General features: G+C 38.0%; 1 protein-coding gene across 1 annotated transcript in view; it reads left to right on the top strand.

Moving 5' to 3' along the window:
• The window catches only part of WWC2 (WW and C2 domain containing 2), a 415,307-nt gene that overhangs the window by 350,201 nt on the left and 46,799 nt on the right, over positions 1 to 18,307 (top strand). The window contains exons 17-21 of the mRNA XM_007940882.2: positions 3,453 to 3,577; positions 10,855 to 11,053; positions 12,462 to 12,626; positions 13,854 to 13,946; positions 17,587 to 17,829. Of these exons, the coding sequence (XP_007939073.1) occupies positions 3,453 to 3,577; positions 10,855 to 11,053; positions 12,462 to 12,626; positions 13,854 to 13,946; positions 17,587 to 17,829 (825 nt within the window). The remainder of the gene's footprint in view (positions 1 to 3,452; positions 3,578 to 10,854; positions 11,054 to 12,461; positions 12,627 to 13,853; positions 13,947 to 17,586; positions 17,830 to 18,307) is intronic.

Here is an 18,307-nt window from a genome sequence, read left to right as displayed (position 1 = left end):
TTATTCTTATTGGTTGCCTCTTGTAGGTAACTTTTCGTTTTTTTCATGCATCTCTCATGATTCTTTGTCTTTGGTTTTGGTGAGTTTGATGATGATATATCTTGGTGATTTTCTTTTGGGGTCTATCCTGTTTGGGGTTCGTTGGACTTCCTGAATGGATTTAGTCTCATCTTTCATCATACCAGGAAAATTCTCTTCCAACAAATCTTGGACGATTTTTTCTGTAGTTTTATTTCTCTCTTCTTGTTCTGGAATTCTGATTACATACAGGTTATTCCATTTGATGATATCCCACATGAACCTTAGAATTTCTTCATTTTATTCTGATCTTTTTTCCGATTTATCCCTTTCCAAAGAAGTGTTCAGGTGTATGCCTTCAGTCTCATTAATTGTGTCTTCCATTGATTCGGTTCTTCTTCTTTGCCCATTCAATGTCTTATCTCTTTCTGAAAATTTAGTATTAATCTTCTGGATTTCTGTGTGTAGATTTTGTATTATTTCACATTTTTCATTTGTTTTGTCATTTTGTTCTTGTGTTGTCTTTCAAAATTGTAGGATTTTCTCTGTTTTTTCCTCAATCTTGTCATTGTTTTCCTAGATCTCTCTGTTCGTTGAAAGTACCTAAATATAATTCTTTTGAATTCCTTATCAGGGAGATCCGATGCTGTGTCTTCCTTAGGGATATGTTTTGGATCTCTATCCTGATCCCTTGTTTCTCCTGCTTTGTCTTGCTTCTATGTATGGACTGTGATGCTCTGTTTTCTCCAAGGCATTGTGATGTTTTTGTGTTTATATTTAATTGGTGATTGTATGTTGGTGTGACTTGCCCATGATTTTTGTTTCGTTTGTGTATTATCTACTCAAGCAGGGTACTGTGCTGTGTGCCTCTATTCACCCGTTGATAGCACTTATACACTCACCATCTGTCTCCTTTCCTGCTGTCAGCCTCTTGTATGTCCCTGCCAACCTTGGCAAACAGAGTCTATTCTTAGATCCCTGGTCTGAATGAGAATGCTATCACTTTAAAATCCAAAATAGGTGCCGCTTGTAAAGATTCAATATGGCTGCATCCTCAGTCACTTTAAATATCCAAAATGGCCACCTCTTGTAAATACTCAAAATGGCTGCACCCACGGTCACTTTATATATCCAAAATGGCTGCCACGTGTAAACAGTCAAAATGGCTGCGCCTTCTGTACAGCAGAAAGTCAACAGATCAGGCTGTCTCCATCTTTACTGTTTCCCTTCCTAATCATAGTCCACCAGTGTAGTTGTCCCTACAGCCCTTGGTGACCAGAACTGATCTTTAGGTCAATTCTCAAGTCCCAACACCACTTGGAAATATTCAGGCTGTTGGTCCCGTCAGAGTAGCCTACAGTCCGCAGCTCCAACCATCTCTGTACTCACTGTTTTTGTTCAGGTTTTTCCATTAGTTGGTGCCTAATCCACTTCTGTGTAGTTCCTTTCAAAGCTCAGGGTTCCAAGATTATCTTCTGTATCTCTGTCATTTGGTTTTCCTTTTCTTTGTTGAAGAGGGTCTGTGTTGCTTATCTGCCTATTCCTCCATCTTACTGGAAGTTCCCTCAAACCTATCATCTTATTATTTGTTTTCTTTTAGCCCCATCTTTGTTCTTTTTTCTTCTTTTTTGGGGGTTACTCTATTGGCTCGTTAGTAATGCAGTCTTTTCTTGTTTTACAGTTACCTTAGAGATTATAGCGTCCATTCTTGACTTACTAGAATCTACTTTTATTAATATTTCTACTTCTTCTCCAAAGTATAAGACATCAGCCACATTTATTGCTCTACTCTTTCTATATTAGTTGTCATATATCGTGGTTTCACGTATTGTTTACCCCACAAAATATTATTACTGTTGTTTTATTGGTTAATCGATACTCATTTAAATTTCTTCCTATATTTACCTTTCTGTAAATATGGTTTGTGTGGTTATTTTATTTCTTTCTGCATTATTATGCTTCCATATGGGTCATTTTCCTTCTGCTTGAAGAAGTCCATTATATATATATATATATACATATATATATATATATATATAAAATATAATATAATATAATATAACTGGTCTGTTGATGTCTTTATTTCAGTTTCATTTGTGAAAGACATTTATTTTTTGCTGCATGTAGAATTCTAGGCAGACAGTTATTTGCATTCAACCCATTAAATATCATTTATTTGCCTTATACTTTCCATTGATTCTCTTAGAGATCAGTCTAATTGTTCATCATTAAGATGGATCTTTTTTCTCTCACTGCCTTTACGATTTCCTCCTTTTCTTTGATTTCAGTAATTTCATTCTGTTGTACCTAGTATGTTTTTTCTGTTTATACTAGTAGAATTCTCCATCTTTTCATTAGTTTTCTTGAACATAATAATTTTAAAATTTTAACTTCCTTCTGTATTAACTCCCACATATGGGTTACCTCCAATATATGGGCTGCCTCTATTTTCTATTGTTTCTCTCCTTTTGATCATTATGTCCTTCTTCCAGTGTAATGTTGGATATTTTGTATGAGGAATTATAGAGGCTCTGGCTGGTATCATCCTCTAGGAGAGATTTTATATTCTTTTGTCAAGCAGAGAACAACATGAGCAGATTATCTGTATCACTTGAGGGACCTGAATTCCAATTATTATTGTCTAGAACCGTGAGATAACTGAAATGCTTGCTGTTTTAGTGTCTTAGCAACTGATTTTGCTTGGTTTCTCAGTTTCTTGCCCTGTATATGAACAGTTTAGGAACAGCAAATGCCTGGGTAATAATATCACCCCAAAAATTAACCTCACTTTGCACTTCATTTTCTCTGAGCACTTACATGCTGACTACCTTGGTAAACCTGAACTCAGTTATAGTCTTCCCATACTAGTAGCACTGCCACAGTTCTGAGCAGCCAAAGTCTGTTATGTTTATATGCTACACCAATAGAATTGACAGGTGCACACAAGGCAGAAGAGCAACAGTGTTGGTTACCTCAGCTCATTGAATTTCTCTTCTCCCTGGGCTCTTGGCCCTCTAGTCTTGATGTCTCAGATGCCCTTAAATAGCTGGGAGGTGTTGTTCGCTTGTTTTAGCCCATTACTTTTTATTTTTTGCTTTATCTAGCTTTATATTAGGAGCTCTACTGGCATAGTGCCTAAGGCATTTGACTGTTAACCAGAAGGTTGGTGGTTCAAACCCACCAGCCGCTCTTCGGAAGGAAGGTTGGGCAATCTACTTCTGTAGTGATACCACCTCACAAACCCAAGGAGGGGTTGCTATGAGTCAGATTCAACTTGATGGCAGTGTGCAGCTTTATATTTGTTCATGGCAGGATAATTAAGTCTCATGGAGGCTTCTTTTTCACAACTGAAAATATAAGTTCCCATATGATAAAATTTTTAATAATTGCTTAAACCATATGATCTTAATTGCTATATGTTTTGCGCTCTCTAGGATGCAGTATCAGCCTTACTTGCAAGAACATCAGCTGAGCTATTGGCCGTGGAAAAAGAATTAGCACAAGAAGAAGAAGATCCAGGGAAAGAAGAAGAAGAGCAAAGGGGTCCAGATGGAAATTGGTAAAACAGTTATTTCTTTTTGCTGTTGCAAATTCAAAGAGAATGTATTTTGTTTAGTTTCTCATAAGAAACTTGCAGGGAAACTTTTTATAGGGAAACTATCTTATTTCTAGGAGCTCTGGTAGCGTAGTGCCTAAGGCAAAAGGTTGGTGGTTCAAACCCACCAGCCACTCCTCAGAAGGAAGGTTAGGCAATCTACTTCCATAGTGATACTGCCTTGGAAACCCAAGGAGGGGTCGCTATGAGTCGGGTCTGACTTGACGGCACATAACAACAGCAACATCTTATTTCTGGCAGTATGCAAAACACTGTGGCTACAGGGAGTTCTTGGCTAGGAGAACATCTATCCTTAGTCATTACCAAGTTGAAGGACATAATGTAAGATTAATGAGCATAGTTAACACAATAATTTTTAACACTATTATTTGAGCTTTTTTTCTTAAGTCTAAATTATCTAATTTGAGTGGTTTGGTAGTTTTAGAGTCATAGACAAATGAAAATACTGGCTGTCTTTTCTAAAAAGCTACCAGAAGTATCATTGAGTCTCTGATAAGTCAATGTATATATTTCAGAAGCATCTTGTAAGTAGTCATTTCTCTGTTTATTCCCACTTCACCTTCCTTACTCTTTTCTTCTCCTTTGTCTTATCTATATCTCATCCTTAAAAAAAAAAAAGAAATACTATTATAATTTTGTCCAGCTTCATATGAATAGAAAGCTGTCTTTCCTGGTTTATACTGTTTTCTATTGAAAAAAAAAAATTATAGTGAATGATTGTTTTTGAAATATGTGTATAAAACACTTAGAGTAATTTTTGTATATAGACTCTTATGCTGTTATGTTTGAATTTCTGTAACATGTATGTGCATATACATATATAGCTTGCACATATGTGTGTATGTGTATAAATGTATATAGATATAAATATGACTTTATAAGCTCAGAGTAGCATTTTATAGCATTAATACAGTCATGGACATGTAGAAGCAATTATTACTACAGTGATGCAAAAGGTACAGATATATACTTTGTCCTTATCAAAAGTTCTTTATACTAAATAAAATTCTGAGCACTGGAAAACAAATAAATATGAGAGTGCTTATAAGGTTTTTCACAGTGTCTTTAAAACTTAGCCTTTCATTTGCATGTAAAATATAACTTGTGTTACACACATTTCAGAAAGTACGCTTAGTATTTATATAGACAGATCTGTGAGCTAGTGGTATTGAAGGAAGAAGTTGAAGCTGCACTGAAGAAATTGACAAAGAAAAGTCTCCAGGAGTTGACAGAATACCCATTGACATGTTTTAACAAATGGATGCCATGCTGGAAGCACTCTCTCATCTGTGCCAAGAAATTTGGAACACAGCGACCTGGCCAGCTGACTGGAAGAGATCCACATTTTTACCCTTTCCAAAGAAAGATGATCCCACAGAAGGGATCTAACAATATCATTAATATTGCATGAAGTAAAATGTTACTGAAGATAATTCAAAAATGGTTGTAGCAGTATATTGATAGAGAACTTCCAGAAATGCAAGCTATATTCAGAAGATGACATGGAATGAGGGATCTCATAGCTGATGTCAGATGGATCTTGGCTCAAAAAGCAAAGAATACTAGAAAGATGTTTACTGGTATTTTATTGACTATGCAAAAGCATTCGATTGTGTGGATCATAACTAATTATGGATAACATTGAAAAGAATGGGAATTCCAGAACACTTAATTGTACTCCTGAGGAACCTGTACATAGACCAGGAGGCTGTTATTCAAACAGAACAAGAGAATACTGCATGGTTTAAAGTCAGGAAGGGTGTGTATCATGGCTGTATCATTTCACCATACTTATTCAGTCTGTATGCTGAGGAAATAATCTGAGAAGCTGGACTATATGAAGAAGAACATGGCATTAGGATTGGATGAAGGGTCATTAACAACCCGCAGTATGCAGACAACACAATCTTACTTGCTGAAAGTGAAGATGACTTGAAGCATTTACTGATGAAGATTAAAGACTACAGTCTGCAGTATGGATTACATCTCATCATAAAGAAAAAAAGAATCCTCACAACTGGACTAAAAGCAGCATCACAGTAAATGGAGAAAAGATTGAAATTGTCAAAGATTTAATATTACTTGGTTCCACCATCAACACCAGAAAAGGGAGGGAGCAGGAGCAGCCTTGGGAACTTCAGGAGTGGCAGGATATCTAGGTAGAGGGACAGGAGGAAAGCCTAGGCCCCAAGTCCCCTAGAGCCAGGAAAGGGCAGGACCAGGAGCGACCTCGGGGAACCACAGGAGCAGCAGGATATCCAGGTAATGGGACAGGAGGCAAGGCAGGTCCCAAGCCCCCTAGAGCCAGGAAAAGGAGGGAGCAGCTAGGGACCACAGAGTGGTAGGTTCCAGGTAGGAATTAGGTAAGGGGAGGGGGGCACATAGGTTTCCAACAGCTGAGGGAGACAAATTTATCTGTCAGTTTGTCATCCTGTGAGGCTTGTACATTGCTCTGAGGCTTCAGGCTGTCCCACTCGTGTTTCAGATGCCAGCAGAGTTGCACATGCTTCAACACAGCTTACAGACTAAGACAGACTGAGAAGAAGGAGGAGGCCATCCACTTCTCAAAAATTGGCCAGGGAAAATCTTATGAATAGCAGAGAAACACTGTATGATACATACTGGGCAACTTTATGAATAGCGTGGAAACATTATCCAACACAGTGCAGGAAGACAAGACCCTTAGGTTGGAAGACACTCAATATAGGACTGTGAAAGAGCTGCCTCCTCAGAATAGAACCAATGTTAATGATATAGGTAAAGTAAGTCTTTTAGGACCTCCTTGTGCTGACATGGCACAACTCAAATTGAGGAGAAAGAGCTGCAAACATTCATTAATAATCAGAACATGGAATGTATGAAGTACGAATCTAGGAAAATTGGAAGTTGTCAAAAATGAAATGGAATGCGTAAAGATTGATATCCTAGGCATTAGTGAGCTGAAATGGACCGGTTTTAGCCATATTGAATCAGATAACCATATGATCTACTATGCTGGGAATGACAAATTGAAGAGGAATGGCATGGCATTCATCATCACAAAGGATGTTTCAAGATCTGTCCTGAAGTATAGTGCTGCTAGTGATAGGATAAGATCCATAGGTCCACAAGGAAGACCCATTAATACTACTATTACTCAATTTTATGCACCAACCAGCAAAGCCAAAGATGAGGAAACTGAAGATTTTTATCAACTTCTGCAGTTTGAAATTGACCGAACATGCAATCAAGTTGTGTTGCTTATCACTGGTGATTAGAATGCAGAAGCTGGAAACAAAGAAGAATCACCAGTTGCTAGAAAATTTGGCCTTGGTGACAGAAATAACGCTGGAGATCACATGATAGAATTTTGCAAGACCAACGATTTATTCATCGCAAATACCTTTTTTCAACGACACAAATGATGCCTATACACGTGGACTTCACCAGACGGAACACACAGGAATCAGATTGACTACATCTGTGGCAAGAGAAGATGGAAAAGCTCAATATCTTCAGCCAAAACCAGGCCAGGAGCTGATTGTGGAACAGACCATCAGCTGATCATATGCAAGTTCAACTTGAAGTTGAAGACAATTAAAATAAGTCCACGAAAGCCAAACTATGACCTTGAATATATCCCTCCTGATTTTAGAGACCATTTAAAGAATAGATTTGATGCATTGAACACCAGTGACCGAAAACCAGAAGAATTGTGGGGTGACATCAAGAACATCATCCATGAGGAAAGCAAGAGGTCATTAAAAAGAGAAGAAAGAAAGAAAAGACCAAAATGGATGTTAGAAGAGACTCTGAAACTTGCCCTTGAGTGAAGAGTAACTAAATCAAATTGAAGAAATGACAAGATAAAATAGCTGAATGGAAGATTTCAAAGAGCAACTCAAGCAGACAAAGCCAATTACTATAATGAAGTGTGCAAAGACCTGGAGTTAGAAAACCAAAAGGGAAGAACACGCTCAGCATTTCTCAAGCTGAAAGAACTGGGGAAAAAAATTTAAGCCTCGAGTTGCAATATTGAAAGATTCTATAGACAAAATATTGGATGATGCGGGAAGCATCAAAAGAAGATAGAAGGAACACATAGAGTCACTGTACCAGAAAGAACTGGTCGATGTTCATCCATTTCAGGAGGTGGCATATGATCAAGAATTAGTGGTACTGAAGGAAGAAGTCAAAGCTGCAGTGAAAGAATTGGTGAAGAACAAGGCTCCAGAAATTGACAGAATACCCGTTGAGATGCTTGAACAAATGGATGCCCTGCTGGAGGCACTCACTCGGTTATGCCAAGAGATTTGGAAGACAGCTATCTGGCCAACTGACTGGAAGAGATTCATATTTGTTCCCTATCCAAAGAAAGGTGATCCCACAGAATGTGGAAATTATAAAACAATACCATTAATATTGCACTCAAATAAAATTTTACTGAAAATAATTCAAAAACGGTTGCAGCAATATATTGACAGAGAACTTCCAGAAACACAAGCTGGTTTCAGAAGACGATGTGGAATGAGAGCTGTCATTGCTGATGTCAGATGGATCTTGGCTCAAAGCAAGGAATACCAGAAAGATGTTTACTTGTGTTTTATTGACTATGCAAAAGCATTTGATTGTGTGTATCGTAACAAATTGTGGATAACATTGAGAAGAATGGGAATTCCAGGACACTTAATTAATGTACTCATAAGGAACCTGTACATAGACCAGGAGGCTGTGGTTCAAACAGAAGAAGGGAACACTGCATGGTTTAAAATCAAGAAGGGAGTGTGTCAGGGTTGTATCCTTTCACCATACTTATTCAATCTGAGCAAATAATGCTGAGCAAACAATCCGAGAAGCTGGACTATATGAAGAAGAACGTGGCATCAGGATTGGAGGAAGAATCATTAACAACCTGCCATACGCTGATGACACAACTTTGCTTGCTGAAAGTGAGGGTGACTTCAAGTACTTACTGATGAAAATTGAAGACTACAGTCTGCAGTATGGATTACATCTCAATGTAAAGAAAACAAAAATCCTCACAGCTGGACCTATAAGCAGCATTATGATAAATGGAGAAAAGATTGAAATTGTCAAAGACTTCACATTGCTTGGTTCTATAGTCAATGCCAATGCAAACAGCAGTCAGGACATCAGACAGCATATAGCACTGGGAAAATCAGCTGCAAAGGATGTCTTTTAAGTGCTGAGGAGCAAAGAAGTCTCCTTGAGGACTAAGGTGTACCTGACACAAGCCATGGTATTTTCATTCTCCTCATATGCATGTGAGAACTGGACAGTGAATAAGGAGCACTGAAGAAAAGTTGATGCTTTTGAGCTGTGGTGTTGGCAAAGAATGTTGAAAGTACCATGGACTGCTAAAAGAACCAACAGATCTGTCCTGGAGTAAGTGCAGCTAGAATGCTCCTTGGAGGCAAGAATGGCCAGACTTTGTCTCACATACTTTGGTCATGTTATCAGAAGGGACCATTCCCTGGAGAAGGATGTCATGCTTGGTAAGATGGAGGGTCGACAAAAGAGGAGAGGGCCCTCAGTGAGATGGATTGACATGGTGGCAGTGGCAATGAGCTCAAGTATAGCAAGAATTGTGGAGCTAGCTTGGACTGGGTGGTGTTTCGTTCTGCTGTGCATAGGGTTGCTATGAGTCTGAGACGACTCAACAGCATCTAACAACAATGACAACACAATCAACACCAATGGAAGTAGCAGTCAAGACATCAGACAATGTATTGCACCAGGCAAATCTGTTCCAAAAGACTTCTTTCAAGTGCTGAAGAGCAAAGATGTCTCATAGTGGCTAAAGCACTTGACTGCTAACCAGAAGGCTGGTGGTTCAAACCCACCAGCCACTCCTCGGAAGGAAGTTTGGGCAATCCTACTTCCGTAGTGATACTGCCTCGGAAACCCAAGGAGGGGTCGCTATGAGTCGGGGCCAACTCGACGGCACACAACAACAACAACAACAACAACAACCCAAGCCATGATATTTTCAGTCGCCTCAAATGCATGTGACAGCTGGACACTGAATAAGGAAGACTGAAGAAGAGTTGATGCTTTTGAGTTATGGTGTTGGCAAAGAATACTGAAAGTACCATGGACTGCTAATAGAACTAACAAATCTGTCCTGGAAGAAGTACAGCTGGAATGTTCCTTGGAAGTGAAACCGGACTTTGTCTCACTTGCTTTGGTCATGTTGTCAGAAGGGACCATTACCTGGAGGATATCAATCTTGATAAAGTAGGGGGTCAACGAAGAAGGGGAAGGCCCTCAATGAGATGGATTTACACAGTGGCTGCAATGATGGTTTCAGGTATAGCAAGAATTGTGAGGCTGGCTCAGGACCAGGTAGTGTTTTCATTCTTTTGTACATGGGGTCACTATGAGTCTCAATGGCACCTAACAACAACAACATGAGTCTTCTTACCCATTGCTCATTTCCCCTTGTGAGCATTTCATGGCTAAGCATTTAATAATTCATCTGTGCCAATTTGTCAGTATTTCACCAATCACAATTAAAGCTCTTAGTTATCAATGAAAAACATGTTTTCATGCAAATACATGAAAACTGAGTGAAGCATGAGAGACTGTACACATCCTAGTACTTTAATTCCTTGTAACTATGTATACAGAATGTAAACCATTATCTATATTCTTGGGCATGAGTGTTAATGTGGCTCAAGTCCATGTCATGGATTTTGTTAAGATGACATGTGGCATTAAGGGTCTTCTGATACTTCAGTAGTAAATCTCCTTTCACAAGGTTCTACCCCTAGTAGACTGTGAGCACAGCTGATAAATAGTTATTATTAACCCTTAAGTCCCTATCTACTCTTGGTTGAAATCACTCCATTCTGTTTTATGATTAATTTTATTATAAATGAACAACAAATACCAACTTGCATCATAACGAGCATCAGTATTTTAAATTTACATGTGATTTTCAGAATATTTCTATTTTAACATCTGGGTATTAAGTCAAATTTCATTGATTTAACTTTGTCAATACCAAAATATGGTGTTTTTAATTTCAGATTTTTACATATTAAAATGAGAACTTCTGTTTAAAATTTCTAGCCAAAAGAATGTCTTAAAATCGTTATATTGAGTCTGTTATCCATTTCCCAGATAACAGATTAAAATGCCCAAATTTTACTTTTCTTCATGGAGCTCTCTTGCTTGACCTAGAGTATATTTTGTTTTGTTGTTTTCTTTTACCATAGGTTAATAAAGCGAAGAGAGTCCTCTGATGAAATTGTGACTGAAGAAGAGACTGAAGTTAAATTGCCAGAGGGTAGTAGCTATACAGAAGACTTAAATTCAAGCACTAGTACATCTGAGACAAATGAAAACAAGAATAGGAAAGAAAATGATTGTGCCAAAGACCCTGGAAGTCAGCAACCTACTGGAATACCCACCCTGGTGATTATTTTTCAAGTGTACTCTCCTAAAACATGTCTATAGACACCATGTAGTCTAAGGAGGTGGATTTTTGTCTTTTTTCTTTTTTCATCTCTTTGGGTATAATTCAGTACTACATTTTTGTTTCAGAAGTGGATTATGAAAAGCATTTGTGACAGTTGACAGTTAAGAAGCATTGTGAATGCTTTAAAATTTTAAACAGGCTCTATATATGGAAGGAAACTTTCTTTATTGGTTACTAGGTATGGGAGGGTAGGGGAGGGAACACTGCAAAAATAAAAATAAAATTTTAAACAGGCTCAAAATGTTATCCAGTTACATTTGATGTAAGAAGAGATATTATGCTACTTTAGATCTCTGTAAATGTTCTATGAATATTTAGTAAAAGTATTTTCTGAATTTCCTAGAGAACACCAGGATGACTACTTAATTGTATCAGGTTTCGTAAATGGTATAATTTCTTTAAATTTCAGTCGTCAAGTAAACATTTTAAAGTTCATTTTGATCAGATGGTTTTCTGACTGAAATCTCTTCAGGTTAAGCACTGATGTAACCAAGATAATAAGCAGGTAAATTTGCTAGTTGAGTGAGCAAAGAGTTGAGACTTCTGTTCCCAAAGCAGGGAGAGCATTTGGAATCTTTGAGGATACTGGTATGCTTGGAATGTTGGTAATAGAGTTTAGGAAATTCCAGTTCTTTTTCCTAAGAAAAGGAATATTGTACCCACACTGAGGAGTTCCTTGTACAAAGGAGCCCAAAGTGGTAGGTTTGGATTCAGGCCAAACCCTGAAATCAAAAATAGACATCTGCCTGTGCCTGCTGAGTCTGTGTTTTGAGAAACTTCCTTTTTTATTTAAATTTTGTTTTTTGTTACATTTCCAAAGATCCAATGAAAATCTCAACTCAGCTTCACAGCAGTTATACGTTCATATGTATGATTGCATATTGTACTTAAATCTAAAATGTTTTAGTATATTTTATTTTCTTATATTTAATTACTTTTATCATTTATTCTGAAAAATAACTTGATCAGAAAGTTGAAAGTTTAATGATGAAATAATCCCAAATATGATTATTTATAGAACAACATTTATATCCTATAAATCTGAAGCTTCATTTTTAGGTCTGGTTTATTGGAGGTGCTACTTGCATTTATGGGTAATATTTTTGGACAGATATTATCCTACCTACTGTGGGTAATTTCCTGAGAACTCACTAGAAAATCATTCTTCCCATTTTCCCATAAATAATATTATATTCTATAATATGAAGCCTTTCTCTCAGAAGTAGCCTTCGTGCTAGCTAGGTCTCTATTTTAAGATTAGGTATTTCTGTGTTACTTACAAGAAGAAAACATAAATGTATACACATCTATCCACTTCTAAGAAATTAATAACTTGTCTTGTAGGTTGATAAGGAGACAAATACCGATGAAGCAGTTAATGACAATATGGCAGTTCGCCCCAAAGACCGCAGTGGCCTGAGTTCTCGACAGCATCGTTTTGTGAGGAGCAGCGTGATAGTACGCTCACAAACCTTTTCTCCAGGAGAACGGAACCAGTACATCTGCAGGGTAAGGTGAACAACATTCGTAACGAGACACTAGGAACTACAGTTTCTTCCCTTCCTTGATAGTGAAGAGCCTGTAAATGACAAAGACTATGTACAGAGAAATTCCAAATACTACTCACTAAAAACCCTGTAAAATATATATGTGTCACACTCATATGATTCTATTTAATGTAGTTTTTTCCCCCTTCTACATTTAATCTCTCATTCATTCTAATATCATTTATTTGGCAAATAAGTGAAACTTAAGGATCTTGACCTATAAGTATATCTGGACTTAAGTCTGTTTTTAGAAACTTAAAGTGACTTGAGGTATATAATAGTTTGCACATTTCTACTCCACACCATACATGCTTCAAATCATGTTAGTCTTAGAAGTGAAAATTGTAATTTGGGTTTTAGAACAAAATCATCTTATTAATGTCAAGATACTGAATCAGATTCATACTTCTGTGAAAGATATTGTGGGATTTCCATCAATTTGCCAAATTTTATTTCTAGAGATATTTATGATTTATAGAAGTACAGACTTAACACTGTAAAAATGAATCAGAAAATACTTTTAAAATTCTAAATTTATTCATTCAGTTCAATAAATAGTAATCTTATTAAACACCTGCTGTTAAGTACTTTTCTAGATACTTAGGATTCATTCAGAAGCAAAAAAGATCCAGAACCCTGCCCTTTCAGATCTTAAGTTTGTGAGTAGAGCCAGATAATAAGCAATGAATGTGATGGATCAGTAAATTATGAGTATCTTGAATAGGGATCAATGCTATGGATAAGAGTAGGGCAAGTTAAGGGGACTTGTAATGGTGAGGATAAAGGTTGCAAATTTAAGAATAAGATGAATTAAGAAATTTTAGAATAAGCTTCATTGAGAAGGTGACGTTTCAGCAAAAACCTGTAGCACTTGGAGAAGTAAGCCATGGGCTGTCTGGCCTAGGAGCTTACTAGATTGTTTATACTATGTCTTAACTCTGACCTTGTGCTCTATGCATTATGCAGACCTTTCTTCAAAAAATGAATGTTGCATATTAGCTAAAAATTGAAATGATAGTTTCATTTAAAAAACCATGTAATTATCTTAACACATAACTTTGGATACTGCTACCAAAAAGGTAGTTTCAAAATCTTATTTAAGAAAAGTATAAATAGGGGAAAACATATCTCTGTTATGTGGTGATTTTTTTTTTAACCTCTCTCTTTTTTTTTTATCCTTTATTCACAGTTAAATCGGAGTGACAGTGACAGTTCAACTCTGGCTAAAAAGTCACTCTTTGTGAGAAACTCCACTGAACGGCGCAGTTTGAGGGTTAAAAGGGTATGTATTCCCTCAGTAACATCTTACTCTTCTAGACCAATCGAGCATTGTGAATTATGAGGCATAAATGCCAGGACTGTCAAAATATCAGTGCTCCATGTTCAAGCTGTTGAAATAAGCTACTGCAGAGACACAAAAGTTATATCAGTTTTGGACACAGGAAGAGGATACTTGAGACCATTTATTCACCACTGGTTTGGAACCCATGATAATGTGATAATTAAGACTGGAAATTTAGTTTGTTTACTTACCAACAGCAGAAATACTACTAGAAAGTTTTTTGTTTACTATTATTAATTTCAGTAAAATAAGTTGTTTACTGAGTACAAAGTACTATGCATGTAAAGCTCTGTAGATGAAGTCATTGCCTTCAGGAATTTATAGTATAGAGGAGATAATCTGAGGAGCACATAGGACAGTTAAAAGAGTATGACTGGAAAAGTTAGGAACGGCTTCCTGTGGCCTTGGTGCCTAAATAGTTTCAAGAGAAAATGGTTGCTTTTTTTTGTTGGGGAGTGAGGGAGGAGGATGGGAGTGAGGGAGGAGGATGCTAGATGCTAGCAGTAGGTGCCATGAAATGACATAGTAGCAGGAAAGCATGTTTGGGGCTGCGGTGTGACTGAGCTCAGCCAGAGCTCGGTCACTGTGTAGGGGAAGATTGGAGAGAGGGGTAGAAAGTAAATTAGAGTCATGGTCTTCGGTGACTCTGGTTGAATGCCACAGTGCACACAGTAGTAGATGCATGACTAGGCACCACTTAGTTCCCTGGTTCAATATCCTAGATACCTGATAATAATAAAAACATTGTATTTTTTTAAGATAAATATGCTGGCACTTAGTTAGCATTCAGCATTTTCGTGAAATTTTAGTGTGATCTTTTCAGATGACCAAACCTTATCTTTTAAAAGCACCTAAATTTCCATCATTTTGGATGAAAACTCATTTCAACTCTATTACATAAATTTTCTGCCTTCTTTAAATAGCATGTACTTTTAGATGGTAATAGGACTCTTCAGATAAATCTTAACCTTGAAGTGTTTATGAAATGAGTGGAACTGGAAAAGGTTGGATTACTGATAATTCAGTTATTAGAACTACTTGAGGCAGACGGAGGTTAGCCCTGAAACAGTATAGAGAAGATTGTATATGTTTGTTTTTTTAATGGTTTTTAAAGTAGACAGATGTTGTTTGATAGGAATGAGTGAGGAATTGTGTTCTTATTTAGGAGATATAGCATGAAAAAGATACAAAGGTGTAAGAGAACAACAGCCTCTGTAAAGACCACTAAAATGTTCACCTGACTGGAAAGAAAAGTGCCAGGGATGTAAGTCAGGAGGGGAGGTAGTAACCATTGTCCATGGTTGCACATATCACCTTGAGAGAGCAAATTCATTGTGCACATCTCTTCCCAACTCAACATTCAGTGAATCACACTGATGACTTTAAAAATATTTGTGCTGGGAGTATTTACACCGTAGAAATTGCAAATCTTACAAATCGGTGCTTTTCTCCCTCAGCCAGTTGTTAACCATTTACCAGCACACAACTGCATATTTGAGTCCTTAGAAAGTTTCCACATGCAGGATAACTGAGAAGGATTTCTGATTCTCAAAAATAAGAAATAAAATCAGAGAATGTGTGTCTAGATGATTCTTCTTGTGTATGGAGTGTGTTAGAAAGGGCAAAACTTGAATAAAGGAACCTAATAAGAATGTTACAGAAAGCTAGCACCTAGATTTTCACAGAGCATGCAATAGGAAGAGACAATTAGGAATATAAGCTATTCAGACTCAGCTTTAGGCTCTCAAATAAGAAGAGAGGCATACCCTCTCCTTCACATCTGTCATGGGTGCCACCATTGTTGCACAAAAGACAGGGAGGCCACATGTTCTGACCTCCTCTAATCCCACAAGAGGAAGACAGAATCACCATCAATAGCCCAAGGCCTATTCCTGCGAGGCCAAACATGCTGCCTCCCTCCAGCCCTTTCTCCAACCGTTCCTCCCAAAGCACCCACGACCTCTCTCCTGGGTTTGATAATTCACTGCAGTAGTAGCCACACAGAACTCACAGATTATGGGATTTATTAGGGAAGCACCAGGCTATAATTCATGTTCAGGAAAAATGCTCAGTCTCTCTCCCAGCCCACCGTCTCTCAGCCAAGTCTCTCACAGTCTCTCCCCCAGCAGTGCATGTCCCTCAGTGTCTTACTCAGCAACGCGTGTCTCTTGCATCTCTTTCCCAGTAGCACGTGTCTCTTTCAGCAGCACGTCTTCCTCAACCAGCAGTCAGAGAGAGTTCTGCCTCTAGGAGGCCTCCTTTTGAGCCTGGCAGAGTGGCCAAACTAGCCAATCATAGCATCAGAACTCTAAGCACCTGAGATAGAGTGGGAACCTCCCAGAACATTGTTTTGTGCTACTCCCAACAGAAATACTCCAGGTGGACGACTTTAGCAATCAGGATCTCCTCAGTTGCTAATAGCAATTCCCACCTTGCAATTTACAAAGACTTATGGGTAGAAAAGCCACACTAAGTAATTTACTACACCACAATTGTTCTAGATCTTCAAAGTGGAGTACTTGCTAAGCTTGAGTCCCTCCTCTCTCACAGCAAATAGTACCAGTTCTTATTAGTAATCTGTTGTTTTCCGTTCCCATTGCCAAGAAATACCCTCCTTATTCCTGTTTATGCAGTCTGACCTAGCCTAGTTTAAATTCCTGTTCTCCAGTGAGTCTTACCCATCCCTGAAGGATCTCTCCCTTCCCTGACTTCCTGTGCACTTACAGACACTACTCCACAGCTTACTATTAATTACTGTCTTACACTATTCTCTAATTGAAGTCTTCAAAGTCAGAGATTGTGTCTTATCTTTCTAGTGTTCTGCCTACAGACCCCCAGCAAACATTTATTTATACATATTCAATAATAATTTCTTGGTAAATGGATAAGATTGTCCCCAGGAATACCATCAGTGGTTCAGTGGTAAAAGTAGATTTCAGATAATGAGGAATTCAAGAATTAGTTGAAATTGAAGCATATTGATCACAAAAGGGAGTCAGCATCTAATCCTGTTGACCATCTACATTTAGACTGGCATAAGGACATAAGTTATCATGTGGAGTGAAATGGAGGAAATACAAGTTTCTAGAAATAGATTTGTTATTCACATAGAGCAGGCTTTGTGTAGTGAATTGATCAGGTTAGGGTAGGGTCTACTATGGTAACAAACAACTCTCAGTCTCAGTGGCTTAAAACAATAAAGGTTTACTTCTTGCTTAGCTACTTGTTCGTTGCAGGTTGGCTTGATGCTCTGCTCCTTGTTATTCTCAGTCAGCACTCAGGCAGAGAGAGCCTCCATCTGTGGAGCTCTCTAACCCTGAAACAGGGACAACTTGGCACATTTGACACAGGGCTTGAAAGGCTTCTGCCTAGAAGTGACACACAACACTCACTCAACTTTCATTGGCCAAAGTAAGTCTCTATGTCAACCATGCCTCACTCGAAGGAAGTACAATCTAATTATGTACCAGAAAGGAGGAAAAATAGAATATTAGCAATTGGTACAGAATTATGACTGCCAGGATAATAAGGATGTTTTGATGTTGGTCTGGATTTTCTGTTTTGTTTTCTGACTATATAGACTGTTTGCCAGCCAGTCCTTAGAAGAACAGCACAAGAATGCCCAGTCCGTACATCTCTAGACTTAGAACTGGATCTTCAGGCATCTCTGACCCGACAGAGTCGGCTCAATGATGAGCTGCAGGCCCTGAGGGGCTTGCGGCAAAAGCTGGAGGAACTGAAAGCACAAGGAGAGACTGACCTTCCACGGGGTGTGCTAGAGGATGAGAGGTTCCAGAAGCTCCTGAAACAAGCTGAGAAGCAGGTACAGATCTTCATACCTCTGTGATCACTGAGTGCCTATGTAGAGTTCATTTTTTCAAAGTATGCCATATGGAAGGTTCACCTGACACCTCAGTTTTTCTTAAGCAAAAACTATCTTCCATCCTTTCTCTATAACTTGGAGTACATTTTTGCTTTGTTATAGGCCTTGTTTTCACTCAAAATGTTGGTAAAAGAGTGATATTGCCACCCAGTAGGGTGCAGCTAAAGGACCCACCTCACCCTACCCAGCACCTGAAGCTTTGTTGGCCACTGGCTGCTTGGTAGTGAGGAAACATGGCAATAAAGGGAAGTAATTGTCTTAATTCCTCCTCAGCACTTTCTCTGTCCCAGCATAAGACTTGAAAATAACTTTTAACATAAATGATGATTTTCATTTGGAATTTCTGTGAGTAACTCTTTTTTTTTTTTTTTAATTAGGATTTGGGTGAAGATTTACAGAGTAAATTCACTTTTCATAC

Source organism: Orycteropus afer, unplaced genomic scaffold (assembly GCF_000298275.1).
Source record: "Orycteropus afer afer isolate SDZICR_OR568_19922 unplaced genomic scaffold, OryAfe1.0 scaffold00073, whole genome shotgun sequence".
Taxonomy (NCBI): domain Eukaryota; kingdom Metazoa; phylum Chordata; class Mammalia; order Tubulidentata; family Orycteropodidae; genus Orycteropus; species Orycteropus afer.
This window is presented reverse-complemented; position numbering and strand designations above follow the sequence as displayed.